Below are 19,915 nucleotides of genomic sequence, written 5' to 3' on the forward strand. Positions count from 1 at the left end.
AAGCTACTTTCACTACTTTGCTCTATTTGGCTGGAGCCTCTCAGTAAGGAAGATCTAATTTTTCAAAAGAAGTCCAAAATCAAGATCATTTTTAAAAATAAAATCCAGGCCAACGTGTGGCAGCTAGTTTGCAACCTCTGCTCCTCACTGACTAAGTCCTATCTTTTCCGTTATCACAGAGGTGTAGTGTAGATCTTTTCTACAAAACACCAAAGAACACAATCATAGTCTATGCGCAGAAGTTATAGGGAGTCTGATTTTGGCTTAATAAATGATACTTCTGTAACACCAGTTGGAATGAGATTATGAGCATCAACTAGAGCAGCAAGGGCCATTACTCAGGGGACACTGGAAGGGATTCCCACCCTAGGTAGTAAGTTGGTCTCTGCTCTTAGGATACTACAACTACATGCACAGGATGGAAAACTACACTTGTAATGCCTGTTAAAAATAATATGGCTCAAAACAAAACAAAACAAAACAAAACAAAACAGAGTATGGCTGATCTCCATGAGAATGGAAAGATACACAAAATAGGCTAAGTGGGAGGAAAAAAAGAAATTATACAACCATACAGCTGGAGCCAAAGTTTTAAAAAAATGGATATATATATATATATATGTTTATGTGGCTTAGAGCAATTTAGGAAGGATATACAAGAAACTTGGGACAACCTTGGGAGGTGAGCCGGGGGAGAAAATGTTCACTCTCCACCCCCTCAAATGTTTACTTTTCACTTTATACCCTTCCGTTCCACTTTGATTTTTTTTTTTTTGGCCAGCAGCGTCATTACCTTTATAAGGACCAAATGATTTAGTTCGGTAGAAACATCCTGGTCTGAGCTTTGTTTTGCATACACTGCCCAAGACAAAGCTTTATGTTATCATCTCACATCTTCACTGTCAAGGCCCAAGAATTCTAGAGTACTGGACTCTCCAGCCTACTTTTCCACTGCCAAATGTGCCTAACCTTAGAGGCTGCTTTAGGACACCTTCTCTTTGTCCCTCGTTTCCCGAGTCCTCTTTTTTCCTCCATGTGCAGTCATGCCACTGGTGCTCTCATCCAGCCCTGTGGCTCCCAAGACATTGTCCAAACACTGACTCCCAGATTTCTAACTCCAGTCTAACTCCCTCCTGAATGCTAGACACAAATGTGCACTGTGACTACCTCAACGGCTCCACCTGGATATCAGACACCTAAAATTTAACACGTGCAAAACTCATCTTCACTCCAAGACTTGCTCTACCCCCAGTTTCCAAATCGCAGCTGATGACATGTCCAGCTTCTAGCTGCCCAAGTCCACAACCTCAGAGCAAAAGAATGACTAGAAAGAAGAGTCTGACCCACAGTGCAATTAACCTGAAAACAAAGGTAGTTCTGGGTACTGGGATTTAAGATATGGTAAGATAGTTAAAATGTTTTTTGAAATGTTTAAAGTTAACTCATTTTAAGTTTAGGATTTGGATTTCAACATTTTAATTTGAGTAGAAGTCACTTTTTGCAAGCTAGGAAGCAGAATCAGCCTAAGGCAGTCCAGTCTGTAGGGATCCAGACTTGTGATCTTTAGCAGAATGACATCACAATACAAGGTACTAGCAATAGGGTTATAAACTCTAAATAACAACCTTATCTATATTTTTCATTAGGAAACAGCCAAAAGTCCAGTCCTTAAAGGCATGATATACAGAACATCTTGATCTACAAAGGACATAATGACCCATATTATATGTTGTTCAACCTCTTGGTGATACAGCTCACAGCTGGCCAACGATTGGTAAACAGAGAAAGTGTTTACACTTTGAAAACTTGCTCTGCAGTTTAAAAAATTCCTGGTTGCTGTCAGTAAGAAAGAGAGTAAAAAATATTACAGATATACCCATACTGATATTTGATTTTACCAAGGTCTTCCACTAGAAATGAATGTAGAAATAAGTATGGGGGATAAGATACTTAGATATTTTAAAAATAAATTACTTAGTAATAAGAAATTAGACATGCTGCATTCTTCCATTTGCTGCAAGAACGAACTGACAATGAAGACAATTTAACAGAAACACTCAACTCTAAAGAGGGTGGTGGCAGCAACACTTTCCACTACAGAATAACCTCCTGTTTTCCCAGACAATTAACATTGCTATTGTTCCACGATACATATTCCAGTGGAAAAACTTGTCAGGAGCTTTGCCAGGGCCAGGAGCTGGAAAACAGAGTATGTCCTAATTAGCTAATTGTAAGCTCAGTTAACATCTTGGGTATGGACCCATAATCTGGCCATTGTTTTGTTAAAAATTTAGAACAGCAGAATTCCTTAGCCCTTAGCCACAGTTTTTGCTCAATATCTCAAAGCTAGGCGTGGTCCCATTGTGACTCCTCTCCTCAGGGCTGGGGTGGGTGCTAGTCATCAAAGTCTGGAATGTCATCGTAGGAGTAACCCCGGTAGCCTTTGGATGCATAGTAGGCAATGCGCAGGTGGTAAAATCCAGGAAGGAACACCAGAATGCCAATGATCAGGACTGGAACAGCTCGGTCTGCCCCCTGGTGGCAGAAGGAGGCAAACACATTAGTACCAGACAAGCTACAAATTTTAAAATAAAAACATCATGGGCCCAATCTGCAGGTCAGTATCTTACACTTTCAGAACATTTTCTTTGGGAAATACACTACTAAGGGAAAAGATTTATATCTCTTTTCCTCCTGATTATAAACTGAAGAAAAACTACAAAGTACTAAAAATGATATGGTAAGAAAAATTATTCATTCTCAACCACAGATATTTTAGTTTATTTCCTTCTGCTCCTTTTTAAAAGTTCCTAGTTGTGAATACACCATACTCTTTGCATGTTTATGTCTTTTTAAAACACACAATTGCCAATATTATTAAAAACTCTTCGTACATTTAAATTGTAACGGTGTGTAACATTCCACTGAAATGCAGGTACTGCAGTTTTACTCAATGGGCCCCACATGGTTGTTGGACACTTTGGTTGTTTTTCACTTTCTGCAATTGCACAGAATACCACAACAAAAAGAAATTTCTGTGTTTTTCTTGGCCTTTCAGATTATGTCCTTAGTAGGCTCTTTGTAAGCAGGGCTTCAACATTTTGAGGAGCTCTATGAGGGCAGGGACTTTGCTATCCTTATGCCCCCGGCTCTACCCAGCATGTACTAACTAGAGGATCCATAAGAGTGCTGGAATGCACTTGCCTTTATAAAATTGTTTTGTTTGCCTTGTTTTCTACAATGCAGTTTAAAATGTTTATACAGGTAAATGTATCCTCCTTTTTCTCTGTGAATTTTTTTCCTTGTTTTTAAGCTTAGGAAGATTTCCCTCAACTAAAGATTTAAACCCAATCTAAAAATCCACTTTTAGCAAGATGACACAATGTATATTGATAAGTTACCTAATCAACATAGTTTTGGCTGCTTCAACCACAAACAGAAACGGGTATTTATAGTTATTGTGAAAATTAAATGAGGTAACATATGTAAAACAAGTAGCCCCAGCTAGCACACAATGACTCAAATATGAACTTAAAACCGAAGGAAGAGAACTTGAAGGGGCTCTCTCAGGTAAAAAATGGACAATATGAGTATCAAAAAGAGTAAAATCTGCAACTCTCACAACTGACATACTTGGTGCTATTTCTGTAATCTTATTTTTCATTTTCTACTTCTTAAATCTTTTATAAGACTTTAACTGTACACCTCTAATACAATATATCGTAATGATTAAAAGAATTGCAAAGAAAATTTACAGTGCATTCAGGCTTTTTTCCTTTTTTTATTTTTTGTAGAGACAGGGTCTTACTATGTTGCCCAGGCTGGTCTTGAACTCCTGACCTCAAGTAATCTTCCTGCCTCACCTTCCGAAAGTGCTGGGATTATAGGAATGAGCCAACACTCCTGGCTGCAGCCTTACCCTTTTCAAATACTTTCCTTCTTTTTTGGGGGGAGGGGACAGAGTCTCGCTTTGTTGCTCTGGGTAGAGTGCAGTGGCATCATCATAGCTCATTGCAACCTCAAACTTCTGGGCTCAAGGAGATCCTTCTGCCCCAGCTTCCTGAGTAGCTGGGATTTCAGGCCCAAGCCACCACGTCTGGCTAATTTTTCTATTTTTAGTAGAGAAGGGGTCTTGTTCTTAGGCTAGTCTCAAACTCCTGGCTTTAAGCGATACTCCCACCTTGGCCTCCCAGAGTGGAGGATTACAGGCATGAGCCACACCCAGCCTTTCCTTCTGATACTTAACAATAATACTATTATTATTTGGAAGCTATTATATGTGCAATATAGAATATGGCAAGTAATTTTATCAATGTCATTAGAATTGACATACATAAAAATCAAAGATATTAAGTTCAAAATCTATAATCTTAAATAAGCATTGAAAATGTCTACATGAAATTATTTTCCCTTATTTTTTAAAGTATTTATTTCCTGATTCTGTCACTAAAAAGGCCTAGAAACAATGACAACCCAATACAATGAGCATCATTAATCTGGGTAGATTGTGACCTCTAAATCTATTTCCAACTGAAAGAAAGCAGGGCTCCTTAGAGAAATAGCTGTTTACATTGGGGGCAGGAAATATGCAGGTGGGCCTGGGATAACCTGTGCCAGAAAGCACAGAACCTACCACTATCAAAGGATACAGGTTTGAGGGACACAGGAGTAACTTGAAGGGACACCTCCTGAATAAATATGGGACAATTTATATTTGAGAAAGAATAAAGACTGTAATTGATTAAAACATAAACATGTAAACAAAATAATGAGTTCAAAATGATACTAACAATTCTTTGGTTACCTTTGGAAGTTAGTAGGTGTATTTTTACAAAAGTTAGTAGGCCGGCTGCAGTGGCTCACACCTGTAATCCTAGCATTCTGGGAGGCCAAGGTGGGAGGATTGCTTGAGGTCAAGAGTTCTAGACCAGTCTGAACAAGAGCGAGACCCCATCTCTACCTAAAATAGAAAAAATTAGCTGGGTGTGGTGGTGCACATCTGTAGTCCCAGCCACTTGGGAGACTGAGGTAGGAGGATTGCTTGAGCCCAGGAGTTTGAGGTTGCAGTGAGCTAGGATCATGCCATTGCACTCTACCTAGGGTGACAGAGTGAGACTCTTGTCTTAAAAAAAAAAAAGTTGATAAATAAAGAGAAATAAAGATTTTTCCTACCTTTACTAAACACACTATATTTTAGGGTAACCAAATGGTAGATTTGAGAAAGTACCTTATGAGAGAATTTCAGCTGATAAATGCACAAAATGAGAGAACTAGATTCATTAGTGGAAAGGGTGATGGGGACGTCTGTAATAAATGAATTAGGCTGATGATACCTAAACCCAGTGTTCAGTCTTAATATCATTTAAAATTAGGACAAGCTGCTGGGTGTGGTGGCTCATCCCTGTAATCCCAGCACTTTGGGAGGCTGAGCTCAGAGGACCACTCGAGGCCAGGAATTCAAGAGCAGCCTAGGCAACATAGCGAGACCCCGCCTCTATAAAAAAAAAAAAAAAAAAAAAAATTAGCCAGGTGTGGTGGTGTGCACCTATAGTCTCAGCCACTGGGGAGGCTCAGGTGGAAGGACTGCTTGAGCCCAGGAGTTCGGGTTACAGTGAGCTATGACCTCACCACTGCATTCCAGCCTGGGTGACAGAGTGAGACCCTGTCTCTTAAAAAACAAAAAAAACCCCACCAACCATTTATTATGTGCCTCCTAATGTAATGCTATAGCAATGGTTCTTAAAAAGTGTTCCACTGACCTCTGGCATTACTTGGGAACTTGTTTGATATGTAAATTCTCAGGCCCCACCCTAGACCTACAGAACTGGAATCACCGGGAGTGGGGCAGAAAAATCTATGTGTTAATGTATCAGGTAATTCAGCTTGATACTTAAGTTTAAGAAACAATGTGCTATAGCAAATACATAACATCTCTTATGAAACATTCTTCCTAAAACAAACAAAACTCAATCTGAATCTAAGCAAGACCCTAAATCTAAGTTTGCAAGAAATACAAGGAGTAGAGGAACAAGGTAAATGAGATTAAGACAGTGCCACTAAAGTTATATAAAAACTGTTAGAGATGAATACTGAAGTTGTACACTTAAGAATTTATACCCAAAATGTAAATCTGGTATTTGATATATAGGGACAAAAGTTGGGTGGACAGATGAAACAATATTGACAAAATGTTTGTAATTATTGATGCTGGGTGGTGGACACATGGGGGTTAATTATACTATTCCCTCTACTTCTGTTCGAAATATCTGTTAATAAAAAGTAAAAAACTCCAACCCCAAAAACAAAACAAAATCTATTAGTGATTTTCTTCATTAATTTCTTTTTTTTTTTTTTTTTGAGACAGAGTCTCACTCTGTTGCCCAGGCTAGAGTGAGTGCCATGGCGTCAGCCTAGCTCACAGCAACCTCAAACTCCTGAGCTCAAGGGATCCTCCTGTCTCAGCCTCCCGAGTAGCTGGGACTACAGGCATGCGCCACCATGCCCGGCTAATTTTTTTTCTATATATATTTTTAGCTGTCCATATAATTTCTTTCTATTTTTTTTAGTAGAGATGGGGTCTCGCTCTTGCTCAGGCTGGTCTCGAACTCCTGAGCTCAAACGATCCGCCCACCTCGGCCTCCCAGAGTGCTAGGATTACAGGCGTGAGCCACCGCGCCCGGCCTAATTTCTTAATTAATATCTTTTTCCATATTTATAAGGTAGTCTTCTGTAAACTACACAAGGTGAAATGATATTTGTTCATCAACCTTACCTCCCTCTGCTTTCAATTCTTTTTCCTCCAGTATTCTTTGTATGACTTGCATTTCTTTTCTTTTTTAAAAAAATTTATTTTAAAATATTAAGGGGATACAAATGTTTCTGTTACATGGACACGTTTTATAATGCTTTAGTCAGGGCTATAACCGATTTTTTAAAAAAGAGGTGTTGTCCAGGATGGCCTCGAACTCCCTGGCCTCAAGTGATCCTCCCATCTCTATCTCCTGAAGTGCTGGGGGGGATTACAGGCGTCAGCCACCATGCCTGGCCACCTTTCAATTTTTATATCATTAATAAACTCCTTACTACACCCCGGGGATTAATACTGCATGCTTCAACGAAAGTTAACTGAAGACCCAGTCCTGATGTTAGGTGTTCAAATTTAACTGCATTAAGAAAGCCTCTGGTAGCCACAGAGTAGCTTTTAATAGCTAACAACCTAAGGCAAATCAGACATACCTCTTAAAAATCATATGCAGCCACTTTATTGTGACACTATTCCCAATTCCAATGATAATACCCATAATTTCAGCTCTGGGCAGTGTTCTTTCTGTAGAGTAATATGACCATCATCCCCCAGCCTGCTGTATGTTAATCATGGTCAGAATCAGTTCGGGATAACTTAGATACTTTGTATAATGGGGACAGCCCATGAGGAAGAACCTTAGTTCTAAGGTATCTAAGAAAACTTAGGTTTCTAAGGTATCACATTGAAGCTCGACAGAAACTCCAACTAAACCCAACGTAAGAAGAACTGATTTATGAGGCTCATTGACCCCAGACCTATAGAAAAATCATTGTTTCTCTCCAAACGCTCACCAGTGGGCTGCAAAGCTATGAAGACATAATATTACTCCAGCTACAGCCCTTTACCAATCAGGCATCTTGGATGCCAGCCTCAGCTGTACTGTTCCAAACTATGACAGTGGGCAAACTGCCTAATATCTCAGAGATTAAGTTTGCTACCAGCACCACAATCCTCACAGGAACTATGGAAGTTTATTGATGCTCAAAGGAAGAAAAACATGTTTTATCATCAGAGAAAAAAATATACAAGAAAATCTCCTTTCTGTTGGAATCTGCTGTACTAGAAACGAATGTAAAAACAACAGAGCCTTGGCTGACATTTTAAAGATCTCACAGCACATTCCCGATGTCCGTCAGCTTACCCCTTTGCTGATGTAGCCCGACAGCAGGAGAGAGCCTATGATAATGAGAAAGGCGCCAATCAAAAACAGCACAGTGGCAAGTGCAATGGCCTTATAAGGAATCTTAGGAGGGCTTTTCTTAAACTGGAAGAGAAACAAAAAAGACAAGGAAGGACATTATGAAAATACCACAGCTCAGATACTTTAAAACAGGGAGGATAATTAAGAAAAAAACTGGATGATTTCTGGGTCTTGAAATATGTCTACCACCCAGTGCAGCTCTGGGAAAGAAAGGAAAGGGATAGGCAGGAGACAATGCTCTAGTTATTGCTCTAACAGTCCTAGAGAATCGTCATCCTTTCTAGTTCTACTCTTATCCCACGTTCATAAGAAACTTTTTTTTTTTTTTTTTTACAAAAACAGAAACTACTTGATGGTCGTTCATTCATTTGACATATTTATTAAGTACCTGGCACACAGATGGCTGTACTAATTTATGGGGATTTAAGAATGAATACCATGATATGGAGAAGAAAATAAGAGATTTCTGGAATCAAAGTTAAGTTAGTATATGGTTAAAGGTTCTAGAAACATACAATTTCAGCTTTCTCTAAAGCATTAGTTGCTTGCTTCACGGAGCATGTAACCTGCCTTATGAATAAGTTCAATTCAAGGTTAAGATTCAGAGACAAACCTTCTAAGGTTTGGCTCATGGCTATATCTGATCTAACTGGCTGAAAGCTTCCCAGATCTATTTATATCTCTCCTTCAAATGCAGGTCCAAGAGTATGAAGAATTATTTATTTATTTATATTTAAAGGGATGGGTACCTGCTACCTCCTCCTTGGCCCTAGACCAACCTAGAATATCCTATTCCAAGGGAAGTAGGCAAAAGGAGATGCTGTACTACTATTTTGTAAAGGTTAGGGTAGGAACTAATTTAATATTGTTTTACTTACTGTTTGACACAAAGAATACCTTTAATAAATTGGATCTCATGACATCAGGAAAGAAGGAAGAGTCCCACAATCTGCTGGCTTCAGCAGTAAGTTTCTCCCTTAAAAGATGAACTGGCTTTGACTAAAGTGTGTAAATAAACTGGTGACAAAAAATTCCACTTAGCAAAAATTTTTAAACTCCTTAAAAAAAAAAACTCCACTTCACAAAACACGGTCTGATTATTTTCTGGATAAACTAAATAAAACTTGGAACTACAGGGCTCTGGCATTATATCTAAAAATTCTTAAAAATGGACAATATTGGAATTGGTTTGAAACTGCCCTGCCAAGGTCCTCTTCTGCAAGCTATGGCTGAAAGGGTTGTAGAGCTGAGTTTACTTCTTACTGCCCCCTTTAATCCCCAGTGACAGTTAGCAAAACCTCCACTGGGAAGGTTTTCCTGCTAACAGCAGAAACATATGCAGTCAGTCTCGTCAGTTCCCTTCTGCATTTACCTGAAGGTCAATGTAGCCATCGTCTGTGCTGGAGAGCCTTGAGTATTTCACTTTACTACTGGGGATTCCAGTAGCCAGGTTGGTACGGGAAGGCATCATAACACACTGACACAGCTATAGTCTGCAAACAATAAAACCCTGTTATTGTCTGTAGATGACAATGGTGCATTAAAGCCAACGAGTTCAGGATTCTCAGATATTATGCATTGGAGTTCTGGGCTGTCATGTCATACCTGCAACTGGCAATTTAGGCTTTACTGCTCTTAGATCCAGATATTCCTCTGACACAGTAAACTTTCTCATCATGTATTTGCTTTGGTTTGTCCTTGTACAATGACAGCCAAGACACTAAGAACCAGATTCCATTTTATCTTGGCACCAAGGTTCCCTGCCTCTTAATTTTTCCAAAATCACACAGAGATTAGGTGGAAGAGTGGTGACTTAAATCCAGGTCCACCTGACACCACAGTATCGCGCAGGAAAAAGAAAGAGCAGCATATACTCAAGTGATTCTCTTAGTTGCTAAGGAGGAAGGAGAGGGCAGGGAAGGGAATACACTCACATCAGTGTTCTGCCTATTTTCTCTTGATGGAGATCATCCTTTTAATGTAAAAGATCTATGAAGCTTCTTGTACATTTGGCTAAGCATCTGGCTATCAGTACTATACCAGTGCCTTCAGAAATGCCTGTCTCCCTGCCCCATCCCAAGCACTGAAAGCAGTGATTTCATTTTCCTATTACTTCTGTAGCTCCCTCAAAAAATTGAATAAAAATCTGGTTTATTGATTAAAATATTCAAAGCAGACAACAGTAATGAAATCATGGCTATTTTGTCACTAGCTAAGAGACAGTGTATAAGATTTAAAAACAAGACATTTAAATTAAAAAAATTTAAGCCAGCCATGGTGGCTCATGCCTGTAATCCTAGAACTTTGAGAGGCCAAGGCAGGAGCATCACTTAAGGCCAGGAGTTTGAGACCAGCCTACACTATATCAAGACCCTGTGTCTACAAAAATAGAAAAACTAGCCGGGTGTGGTGATTCTCGCCTGTAGTTCCAGCTACTCAGGAGGCTGAGGTGGAAAGATCGCTTAAGTCCAGGAGTCTGAGGCTGTAGTGAGCTATCATTTCACCATGGACTCTAGCCTGGGCAACAGCGTGAGACTCTGTCTCAAAAAACAAACAAACAAACAAACAAATAAAAAAAACCCAAACAAACCTGTATTTGTACACTTTTCCTCCATATAGTAACAAAGTTATATGAACAAAACTAGTAAATCTATTTTGATCACAAAGCCATGTAAATACAAAAATAGAAAATTAAGTATTTCAATAAGAGCAACATTAAAAAAGACAAAAAAGAACTGATAGACTGACCTTTCTCCAGTGTGACATTTTATAAATCATAATCATTATCATCATCACAATAATGGCAGTTAGTACTTACTTACCTAGTCTTGGTTAGGTGCTAGGCACTGTTTTAAGTGGCTTACAGTCAATGTAAAATAACTAGCATTATGAAAGAAATGAAGCTAAACGTCCATGTACTTTTAAGAAGCTATGGCTGGGCACGGTGGCTCATGCCTGTAATATTAGCACTCTGGAAGGCAGAGGCAGAAGGATCGCTTGAGGCCAGGGGTTCGAGACCACCCTGAGCAAGAGCGAGACCACCATCTCTACTAAAAATAGAAAGATATTAGCTGGACAACGAATAGAAAAAAATTAGCTGAGCATGGTGGCACACATCTGTAGTCCCAGCTACTCGGGAGGCTGAGGCAGGAGGATTGCTTAAGCCCAGGAGTTTGAGGTTGCTGTGAGCTAGGCTGATGCCACAGCACTCTAGCCCAGGCAACAGAGCGGGACTCTGTCTCGTTCATTCATAAATACATAAATAAATAAAAAATAAAAAGTTACAACAATGCTAATCTATGTACTTTTCTAAAAGGGTTAGATGAAACTAACCCTTTTGTGTGGCAAATATTAGGTGTTTAGTGTTGAAATCTAGATTACATTTAATTTTATAAAAGTTCAAACTACCAATATGAGGGGGTTTGATGAATTAATCACATTTGATTTTTATCACTATGTTTTTAAAAATGACATACTCTGCCATTAACTATTCATATACCCGCATAAAAACTTAAAAAAAGAAAAAAATCACAGGGCATGAGGGAGAGGAGAAAGGAATGCTTATTTTTGGCAAAGAATAAGGATTCTAAAAGAGGAGAAAAAGCAAAATTTAAGTCGATGGAGTATTTTCAAAGTATCAGTCCAACTTCCCAACAGGCTTTTTACCAGTTCATCGAGACCCCCAAATTCCTTCCGCAACTGAATGTTGCAAGAATTATAAAAGCATCAGTAAAGCGCTTGGCACAGTGCCTGGCATTACACGCCTCACCATACGCTATTTTCCTGCCGGTCTCCAAACCTCGCCAGGGAGAGAAATAAGAACCAACGCGAATTTGCACGTAAAATCAACAAAACTGATTTCTGGAAAGAGGCCAACCGTGCCTGGATGGGCGAAAGCTCCACCCCGAGGACTCGGCTTGATTTCGGCGGGGAGCGCAGACTCCGCCACGCCGAGGCCGAAGAGGGCGTTCCCGCTCGCGCCCCGCCGCACGCACACCTTACCAGAGCGCCGCGCCAGTGCCCCGCGCGCCGAGAGCTCGCCCACGGTTGGCAGCGGAGGAGCCCGAGGCTGCATGGCACGGCCCACCTAACTGCCACACAGTCGGCCCAAGCACGGACTAGGGCGCCGGAAGTGGCGCGCCGGAAGCTGCGTCACCCGAAGCGACGTTTGCTCACTCACTTCCTGGACGCGTCTAGTCCTAGCGCTTTGCGAGCGTTGGCGAATGTAACCTGGAGGCATCGGGGTTCTGGGGTGGCCCAGTCGGAGCGTCGCCGTCTCGGAAGGCGCCCCGACTTGTGCCCGCCACCAGCCCCCTCCGCTGGGGCTGGCGGGCGGGTATTTAAGGTCCCCGCCCACCTGGGTCACAGTCAGGCCCAGGGTAAGTCTACTACATTGTTCCTCCTCTAACGCTTCTGAGGCGGTGTGGGGAGCGCAGTGGTGTACCCCGGTCCGGTCAGAGCCACCAGATCTCAACCCCGTCGCTACATCCCTTGTGTAGCCCCACATCCTTGTGCTTGTTTCCCTTTCCTGGTCATTAGGCCTTGCCCAGGTAAGAGAGGCTTGCTCACAGGGACATTTTGCCGTAAGTGAAGCTTTTTAAAAAGTTAGATTTATTAAGGCATAATTTACATACAGTAAAATACAACTGGATGTTCTGACAAACGCATGCAGTACTGGAACCATCACCAGGCTAGATAAAATATTTCCATCACCCCAGAAAGTTCCATGGGGCCCCGTTACAGCCGTTCTCCATCCCCACTTGCAGGTATGCCGTAGGTACGAATACTTCTTGGATACAGTCAGTTCTAACATCCAATAACTAGAACTGTCCAAGTAACACAACAAAGAAACCAGTCATTTTATCTACCAAACAAAATACATTGGGGAAAAAAATACAAGCAATGTGGGGATCTGGAAAAAAAATTCTAATAAAGTAATTCTCAACATTTAACATGCCAGTGACCTTGTAGCAGTTCCTGTGAATATTTTCTGCACTACAGGGCCTTCACTTTCTTGGTTCCGTCCAACATCCATGGAATTTGAGACACCTTCATCCTTTAAGGGAGTGAAGTCCCAAAAGAGTACTCATAATAGAGAAATTTCTGCACAACCATACACTCCTTTAGCCCTATTCTCACACATCTACTGAAACTTCACCGCTCTTGTAAAAGACTCCCTGGGCTAAGAAGAAACACTGCCCTATAACAGTGCTAGTCTTATGAAGCCCACACAATTCTGGGTACAGTAAGCTTCTGAAAAGTGTTAATGTTTGCTGACTAAAATGACGAAATCCACAGGATTTGCTCTACTTTCCCCGTTCATTACTTGAGCTCAGATTAGAACAAAGTAAGTTTGACAAATGAATCCCTCAAAATATCTGGCATTTGAAATACTTTTTATTACTATCTCCACCAGGCTGTTCTAGACTGAAAAACACATTTACATGAAAGGGTAGCTACGGCTGAGAATTGAGTAGGATATCTGGAAAAGTCAGGGTCCAAATGAAGGCACTGCCCTGCGATATTTGAAATTCAGGTAACTTTATTTAAATTGAAAAACAATTCTTAAAACTGCATTTAGAATCAAGACTCTTTGTATTATAAAAATTACAAGAAGTATTTCTAAGTAAGACAAAATATTTCTAGGTTAACAAGACCAGATTTAACTTTGGATTTTATTGTTTAAACAAATTGTAGAGAATGGAGAGGAAAAAATAGGTTATTTACAGAAAATATCTACATATGTACTCAATATTTCATGACAGGAAAGACTTCAGTACACGCTGGAATCTCAGAAGCAGTTCTCGAATAGCTTAGTTTTATTTTCTTCGACTTTGAGACTGCCTAAGATCCCTCTTCATCCTCAATTTTGGGAGCCAAGTAGTACTTCAAATGTCCCATATCAGCAATTTTATACTCTACAACTGAAAGAAAACAGGAAGATAGGTAATTACTGAGGAGTATCACATATACTACCTATGAAACAACATTTGAATTTATTATCTTACCAAGGGGTACATCTGCAGACATACTGAGTGTTACTGTAGAAGAGAGTGGAGTGGCTTTTGTGAAGAAGTTCAGGTACCTCAATGCAAAAGTTAGCTGAACTGGCTCATTCATCTCTATGGTAACCTACAGGAAAAAGCAAAGATTTGTCACACTGAAAAAAAATCATGAAAGTTATAGTCCATGCGGGGCACGGTGGCTCAGACCTTAATTATACCACTCCGGGAGGCTGAGGTGGGAGGATTGCTTGAGCTCGAATTCCAGACCACCCTGAGCAAGAACAAGACAGTGTTGTGGAGAGGGCCTGTAGTCCCAGCTACTCAGGAGGCTAAGGGAGGAGAATTGCTTGAGCCCAGGAATTTGAGGTTGCAGTAAGCTACAATGACGCCACCATACTCTACCCAGGGGGACAGAACAAGACTCTGTCTCAAAAAAAAAAAAAAAAGAAGTTATAATCCATTAATAATATATACTAAAAACCAAAAACCTTTATTGGTTATTTTGGAGGGTGCTACAAAACTAATTTTGAAGACTATAAATAAAACAAAAGAACCAAGTATTTAGCTTTTCCTATATAAACTGTAATGAGGTAATCAAATTATGCAAAATGAGAAAGCTTCTCTTTAGAGAAATATTTCTAATAAATCAACTAATAAATGAAGGAACGAAGTATATTAATGTATTTCAACTCTGCAAATGCTAATGACTTAATGGAGCCAGACAATGACTATGATGGCTGCTAACATTGCAAAAAACACTCAGACACCTTGTGCCTCCTACTAGAGGTACACACTACCACCTCTAAAGTATTCTTGCTCTCACCCCCAAAACAAACATCCTGAATGCTACTGACCCTCTGGAGCTGTAGCTATCAGTTTACAGGAAGTACAGAGGAATATGCTGACATACAGGGATACACTCAGCAAAATCCAGACATGGATCTAGTTTCTTCAACAAATAGATTGTAATGGCACCAGGGAAAAGAGGGAATAAGGAGGGAACCAATGGGTTGAAAGAAAGTTAGGGGCATATAAATCAATTTCAATGTATGGACTTTATTATTTATGGATGAAATAATGAAATTTGAAAAAAACAGGGTTGGCAGGGGAGTGGAAATGTGATTTAGGAGACAGATAAAGGTAAGAATGGGGGGTATATATAAGGGCAATATACTTAACCTAAACTTTTGTACCCCCATAATATGCTGAAATAAAAAAAATACCTTGTTAACAAGAAAAAAAAAAAATCAGTCTCTGGGCTTTGTTACTAACCTTTTAAAAAAAATCTCTATATAAATAGAATTTTACTTTAATTTAAACTGAGAGTTGAGCACTTATGCAAAGGATGAGAAAATAATATCTAATATTTATTGTAAGCTTATAATATGCCAGACACTATTTAATCCTAATAATCCTATAACATTAGGACCTTTAATCATCCTTGATTTACAAGTTTAATTGGTGCTCAAGCTAGTGAGTAAAGTTTTTTCACTTTACTATAATTACCAAATATCAGTGTATAAATACCCTAAGGATATAAAAAAAGCACTTCACTTCAGGAAAACCTTCACTTAAAGATATTTAGGCATTACAGTTCTTCATCATTTTGTTAAATGAGAGCTCTCTAGGCACCCTTTCAAATAATGGAAAAAGCTTAGGTATTTAAATGCTAGTCAGTATTTAACATAGTGCAATTCTTTCCAAGTTGCATGTAGTCTACTTTCTAGCTTTAGTGAGGAGACTCTGTTTAACCCTTGATTCGTACAGCTTCGGTTAAATTGCCACTTAACTTTGTTCAGCTGGCATCTCCACGTGTGGGCTAATAATTGGATCCACAACACAAAAAGCTAATATAAGGATTATATAAGAGCTAATAACAGCTGGAGTTTTATCCCTAACCATATCCTTCAATGAAGTTGCTGTCCAATGCTCAATTATTTGGTAGAGGCAGAGTAATTATCTCCAGAAAGCTAAAGGTTAGATGCCTACCTTCCCGATCCTATCCTTAGGGCATGTCTGGGCTTGATCTACAAACTCATTGTGTTTTGTGGTTTGTAGAAGAGCTGAATTTGTATTTCCTTCTCACAAATACACTTCTAAATTGGATGGCACTTTTATCACTTGCAGATTTCAATAGTATCTTTTAGTTTTCACAAATTACTTGGGATATAATTTTGTCCATTTTAATTTAATTTTTAGTAATTAACCTAATGTCAAGCAGTATTACAATTCTCTTCAAAGTATTTTCTATTTATTTAAAACCTACTTACAGCTTCCTCCTCTTTATCGACGTTACTTGTCTGTGACAATTTAATATTTCCATTTCCAAGTTCTCCACTTGCAGAAAATTTCACTCCATCTTTTGCACAGGAAATTACAACAGCATCTCCAATATGACTGAGATCTCGGCATATACGTGCAAATTCACCAGAAGGCATCTTTACTACACAGCTGTATTCTTGTTCCTACAAAACAAAGAAATTTTAAACGCTAATTGCTAGAAATGTAAGGATCTGGCACCCTCACTTAAGAACCAACATCTAAATGAGAACTCAGAATTTAAATTTTCTGATTACTTTAAAATGTCATTCATGTAATTTAGCACACCCCAACCACTCAAAAAATAAATGCAGATATAAAACATGTATTTTGTAAGAATTATTATCTTAAGAAAACAAATTAGAGCTTAAACTTTTAACAGTAAATGCACTATCCAGGACTAACTCAAGACGACATTAGGGTATGGCACAGAAATAATGATGGTAAAAACAGACCTAACTGCTTTCTGAAAGAAAACAAGAACACGATACTGGGTATTTTCAACATCCCATTTCTTCTCTCTCCTTATCTTGATAAACCTAACCTTGATAAATTTCTTCTGACATCGATTATATGTCAGTCCAGTAATAAAATCCCTCTTTGAAACATGCATTAGTAGATAGATTTCCAGAAAAAGTTCTGTCAGGAAATAGGCCTTAAATTATATTAACATGTCTTATGTAACTATCCTGACTGAGTGCAGCACCCCCTACAATTAGAAACTGATACTCACTGGAATTCCAAGTTGTTCAACATCCAAATCCATTAACTTCATTTCGTAGTCTGAAACTTTCTCCTGATCTAACAAAAGAAAGTAAACGTTGCTGAAGAAAAAGCCTGAGTTTATAATTATGATGTGAATTTTACAATCATCACCAACATTATCTTAATATTCAGACAGCTTTAGGAAATGCTGACATTGGATTTTAATTTTCTGTAGTGTAACTTAGTGAAAGGGTAAAACTTACTTGGTGCTTCAAATACTAGTGCCAAGGTGTCCGCATTATCTTCGGCCCTTAGTGTAATGATATCTTCATTGCCAGCACATTTTAGTATTTTGGACATGCTAGAATACACGAGACACAGGGTTTAAAATCAACACCATCTGCTCATGATCCAGATTTCTAATGCAAGTAGGAGTTATTTATGCTGTCTGAGAATTGGTGACGAGGGTAAACATGCTGGAAGATGTGTATGTCGGTCCAACCATTTTGGAATGCAATCTGGCAGTATTTATATAAATAAAAGAGCACTATTTTCTGAACTGCAAATCTCTTTAGTGCATAAATTATTCTCAGGCCGCGACAAATCTTAAAAATGATCTAATGAATCTATGAGAACACGTTGCATATTGCTTGAGTAATTATTTCTTATAACCCTTTTAAAATGTAAGCATATTTTTAAAACTCAATGCACTAAATATGTAGCAGTAAGAAAGTTGAAAGCCATTGCCCTGGAGAAATTTTCCCAGCTCAGGATGTTCAGATGCGCGCTGCGACTTTGTAATGAAAGACCAGAAACAATCTGCTGCCCCCAAGAAGGGTGACAGGGCGACACACATTCTCACGAGGGCACACTATAAAGCGTTTAGAGTCAACCACGACTAAGGCTAACCCATTCAAAGCCACTGGCATTTAACGAGCAAAGAGTTCTACAGCAGTTTTCCTGGCACTGCAAAAAAGCTGATCATTTTCCCGCCACCACCCGCTTTGTGACTTTGGCGCGAAAAGAGCCGGTTAGCGCTGTAGCCAGCGCGGGCTTTTCGGAACCGCGCTCTCAGTTGGGCTCCGCCCCCCGGCGTCGCAGGCCAATGAGAAGGCGCGGATGGTCCACGCCAGCCAATGAGAGCCCGGCTCGAAGGCGCTCCCGCCAAGAGCCAGAGACGCCGATGGGCCACGGCCCTGCTCACCGCTGCCCCGCGGCCTACCTGGTGAGGTTCACGCCCATCGCCAGGTTGCGGTCGCAGCGGTACGTGTCGAAGCCCTCGGAGCGCAGGGTGAGCTGCACCAAAGAGACGTGCGACGAGTCCATGCTCTGCAGGTTCACGCCGCTCGAGCTGATGTCCCAGCAGGCCTCGTTGATGAGGTCCTTGAGTGCCTCCAACACCTTCTTCAGGATGGAGCCCTGGATCAGGCGCGCCTCGAACATGGTGGCGTAGTCGCAGTGACGCGTCTACAGGCGGATGGAAAGGAGGAAAGTCTGGCCGGCTTTGGCTTCTTGAAGCTGAAAGCGAGAGGACAAGCGCAGCAGCGAGAGCCTCAGAGCAAGAAAGACGACGACTCGTCAGCTACGCCAAGAGCCGTTTAATGCCGCCGCGTCCGCAAGCGCGCGCTCTCCCCCCAGCGCCCAGTGTTGCGACGTCACCACGCCGCCCCGCCCACAGCCTGGGCGGAGAGACTCTAGGACCAATCGTGTCCTTCCTCCGCGCGAGGCCCGCCCCCCGAACTTCCATTGGAGGATGCGGGCGCAGGGGCGGGGCAGGCGCGCTGGGTGTCGGGCTGCGGGCGGAGCGGCTTCCCGGAGGTCTGCTCCTCTTTTTGCCTAATTCCTGAGCCTGGGCTGGAGGTGAGTCGGGGCTGTGGTCAGGGTCAGGGTCAGGGCCAGGCCCGGGAGCACCGAGCCCCAGCTTTATAGTGCCTCCTCAGCCTCCCACTCCGCGGGTAGAGTTTCCAGCCACGAAAGTGAAATGCAAATCGAACCTACCGAGAGGAAAAGCCGCCTAGTAGCACGAAGAGTACAGCAGCTGCTTTAAATATGCACTTTATTTTGCTATTATGTAAGTGATACGCTCCTAAAAGTGTCAGACGATAAAGGGGTGTACCTGTTTGGTTAACGTTAACTTCCACCCACGGTTTTTTAACATCCCCACACACATACCAAGCTCATAAAATCATGCAATCGTTGACTATATTCAGCCTTTTAAGCTTTTTTAAAAAATACAAATACACACTTAAAAATCCGTTCATTCCAGGCCAGGCGTGGTGGCTCACATGTGTAAGCCCAGCGCTTTGGGAAACCGAGGCGGGAGGATCCCTTGAGCTCGGGAGTTCGAGGCAACAGTGAGCTGTGATGATGCCACTGCACTCCAGTCTGGGCAACAGAGGGAGATCCCATCTCAAAAAAATTAAATAAATAAAACTAAATGTGCTCTGTTAAGTATTTTGCCTATTTTTTTTTTTTTTTTTTTGACAATGTCTCAGGCTGTTGCCCAGGCCAGTGTGCAGTAGTGGGATTGGCATAGCTCACTGCAGCCTCCAACTCATGAGCCCAAGGGATCCTCCTGCCTCGGCCTCCCAAAGTGCTGGGATTATAGGCAAGAACCATCTCCCCTGGCCAATAAAAGTACTTTTAATTTTATACCACGTCCGTCTTTTCTATAGCAGTACCTCTTTTGAAAATGGCATAATATCTCATGAATGTAACCTAATTTTGCCAATTTCCCATTGTAATTACAAACACCTTTGAACATTTAGGTATTTTAGTCATATCAACTCCTTGAAGCAGTATTGCTTAGTCAAAGAGCATACACATTTAAATTTTTGATGTTACCATATTGACTAAAAGATTGCTATTTATGCTCCAGCC

The 19,915-nt window shown here is 40.7% G+C and overlaps 2 protein-coding genes across 4 annotated transcripts; both read right to left on the bottom strand.

The window, feature by feature from the left end:
- Nucleotides 1-1,467: 1,467 nt before the first annotated feature.
- On the bottom strand, nucleotides 1,468-12,116 carry TMEM230 (transmembrane protein 230). 3 transcript variants are annotated; one of them, XM_069495820.1, is made up of 4 exons: nucleotides 12,009-12,116; nucleotides 9,379-9,499; nucleotides 7,947-8,069; nucleotides 1,468-2,535 (listed from the first exon to the last, which is right to left on the bottom strand). In XM_069495820.1, the coding sequence occupies exons 2-4, from the start codon at nucleotides 9,475-9,477 to the stop codon at nucleotides 2,395-2,397; spliced, it is 363 nt and encodes a 120-aa protein (XP_069351921.1). In that variant the 5' UTR covers nucleotides 9,478-9,499; nucleotides 12,009-12,116; the 3' UTR covers nucleotides 1,468-2,394. The 3 variants fall into 3 exon arrangements, with proteins under 3 accessions (XP_069351921.1, XP_069351922.1, XP_069351923.1); XM_069495821.1 differs by having other exon boundaries at nucleotides 12,004-12,116; XM_069495822.1 differs by lacking the exon at nucleotides 12,009-12,116 and adding an exon at nucleotides 11,776-11,979.
- Nucleotides 12,117-13,471: 1,355 nt separating this feature from the next.
- On the bottom strand, nucleotides 13,472-18,653 carry PCNA (proliferating cell nuclear antigen). Its single transcript, XM_069495938.1, has 6 exons — nucleotides 18,258-18,653; nucleotides 17,299-17,396; nucleotides 17,064-17,131; nucleotides 16,282-16,476; nucleotides 14,015-14,138; nucleotides 13,472-13,930 (listed from the first exon to the last, which is right to left on the bottom strand). Exons 1-6 carry the CDS (start codon nucleotides 18,476-18,478, stop codon nucleotides 13,851-13,853), a joined length of 786 nt encoding a protein of 261 aa, XP_069352039.1. The 5' UTR covers nucleotides 18,479-18,653; the 3' UTR covers nucleotides 13,472-13,850.
- Nucleotides 18,654-19,915: the final 1,262 nt, after the last annotated feature.

This window comes from Eulemur rufifrons, chromosome 20 (assembly GCF_041146395.1).
Source record: "Eulemur rufifrons isolate Redbay chromosome 20, OSU_ERuf_1, whole genome shotgun sequence".
Taxonomy (NCBI): Eukaryota; Metazoa; Chordata; class Mammalia; order Primates; family Lemuridae; genus Eulemur; species Eulemur rufifrons.

What these genes read in the sequence shown, in the direction of transcription:
- TMEM230 (XM_069495820.1), bottom strand. Translation starts at nt 9,477, where the DNA reads ATGATGCCTTCCCGTACCAACCTGGCTACTGGAATCCCCAGTAGTAAA. An exon ending in ATGGCTACATTGACCTTCAG is followed by an intron (nt 8,070 to 9,378) that starts GTAAATGCAGAA and finishes TTTCTCTTCCAG; the next exon opens with TTTAAGAAAAGCCCTCCTAA. An exon ending in CGGGCTACATCAGCAAAGGG is followed by an intron (nt 2,536 to 7,946) that starts GTAAGCTGACGG and finishes TTCTGCCACCAG; the next exon opens with GGGGCAGACCGAGCTGTTCC.
- PCNA (XM_069495938.1), bottom strand. Translation starts at nt 18,478, where the DNA reads ATGTTCGAGGCGCGCCTGATCCAGGGCTCCATCCTGAAGAAGGTGTTG. An exon ending in ACTAGTATTTGAAGCACCAA is followed by an intron (nt 17,132 to 17,298) that starts GTAAGTTTTACC and finishes TTCTTTTGTTAG; the next exon opens with ATCAGGAGAAAGTTTCAGAC. An exon ending in TCGATAAAGAGGAGGAAGCT is followed by an intron (nt 14,139 to 16,281) that starts GTAAGTAGGTTT and finishes TTTTTCCTGTAG; the next exon opens with GTTACCATAGAGATGAATGA.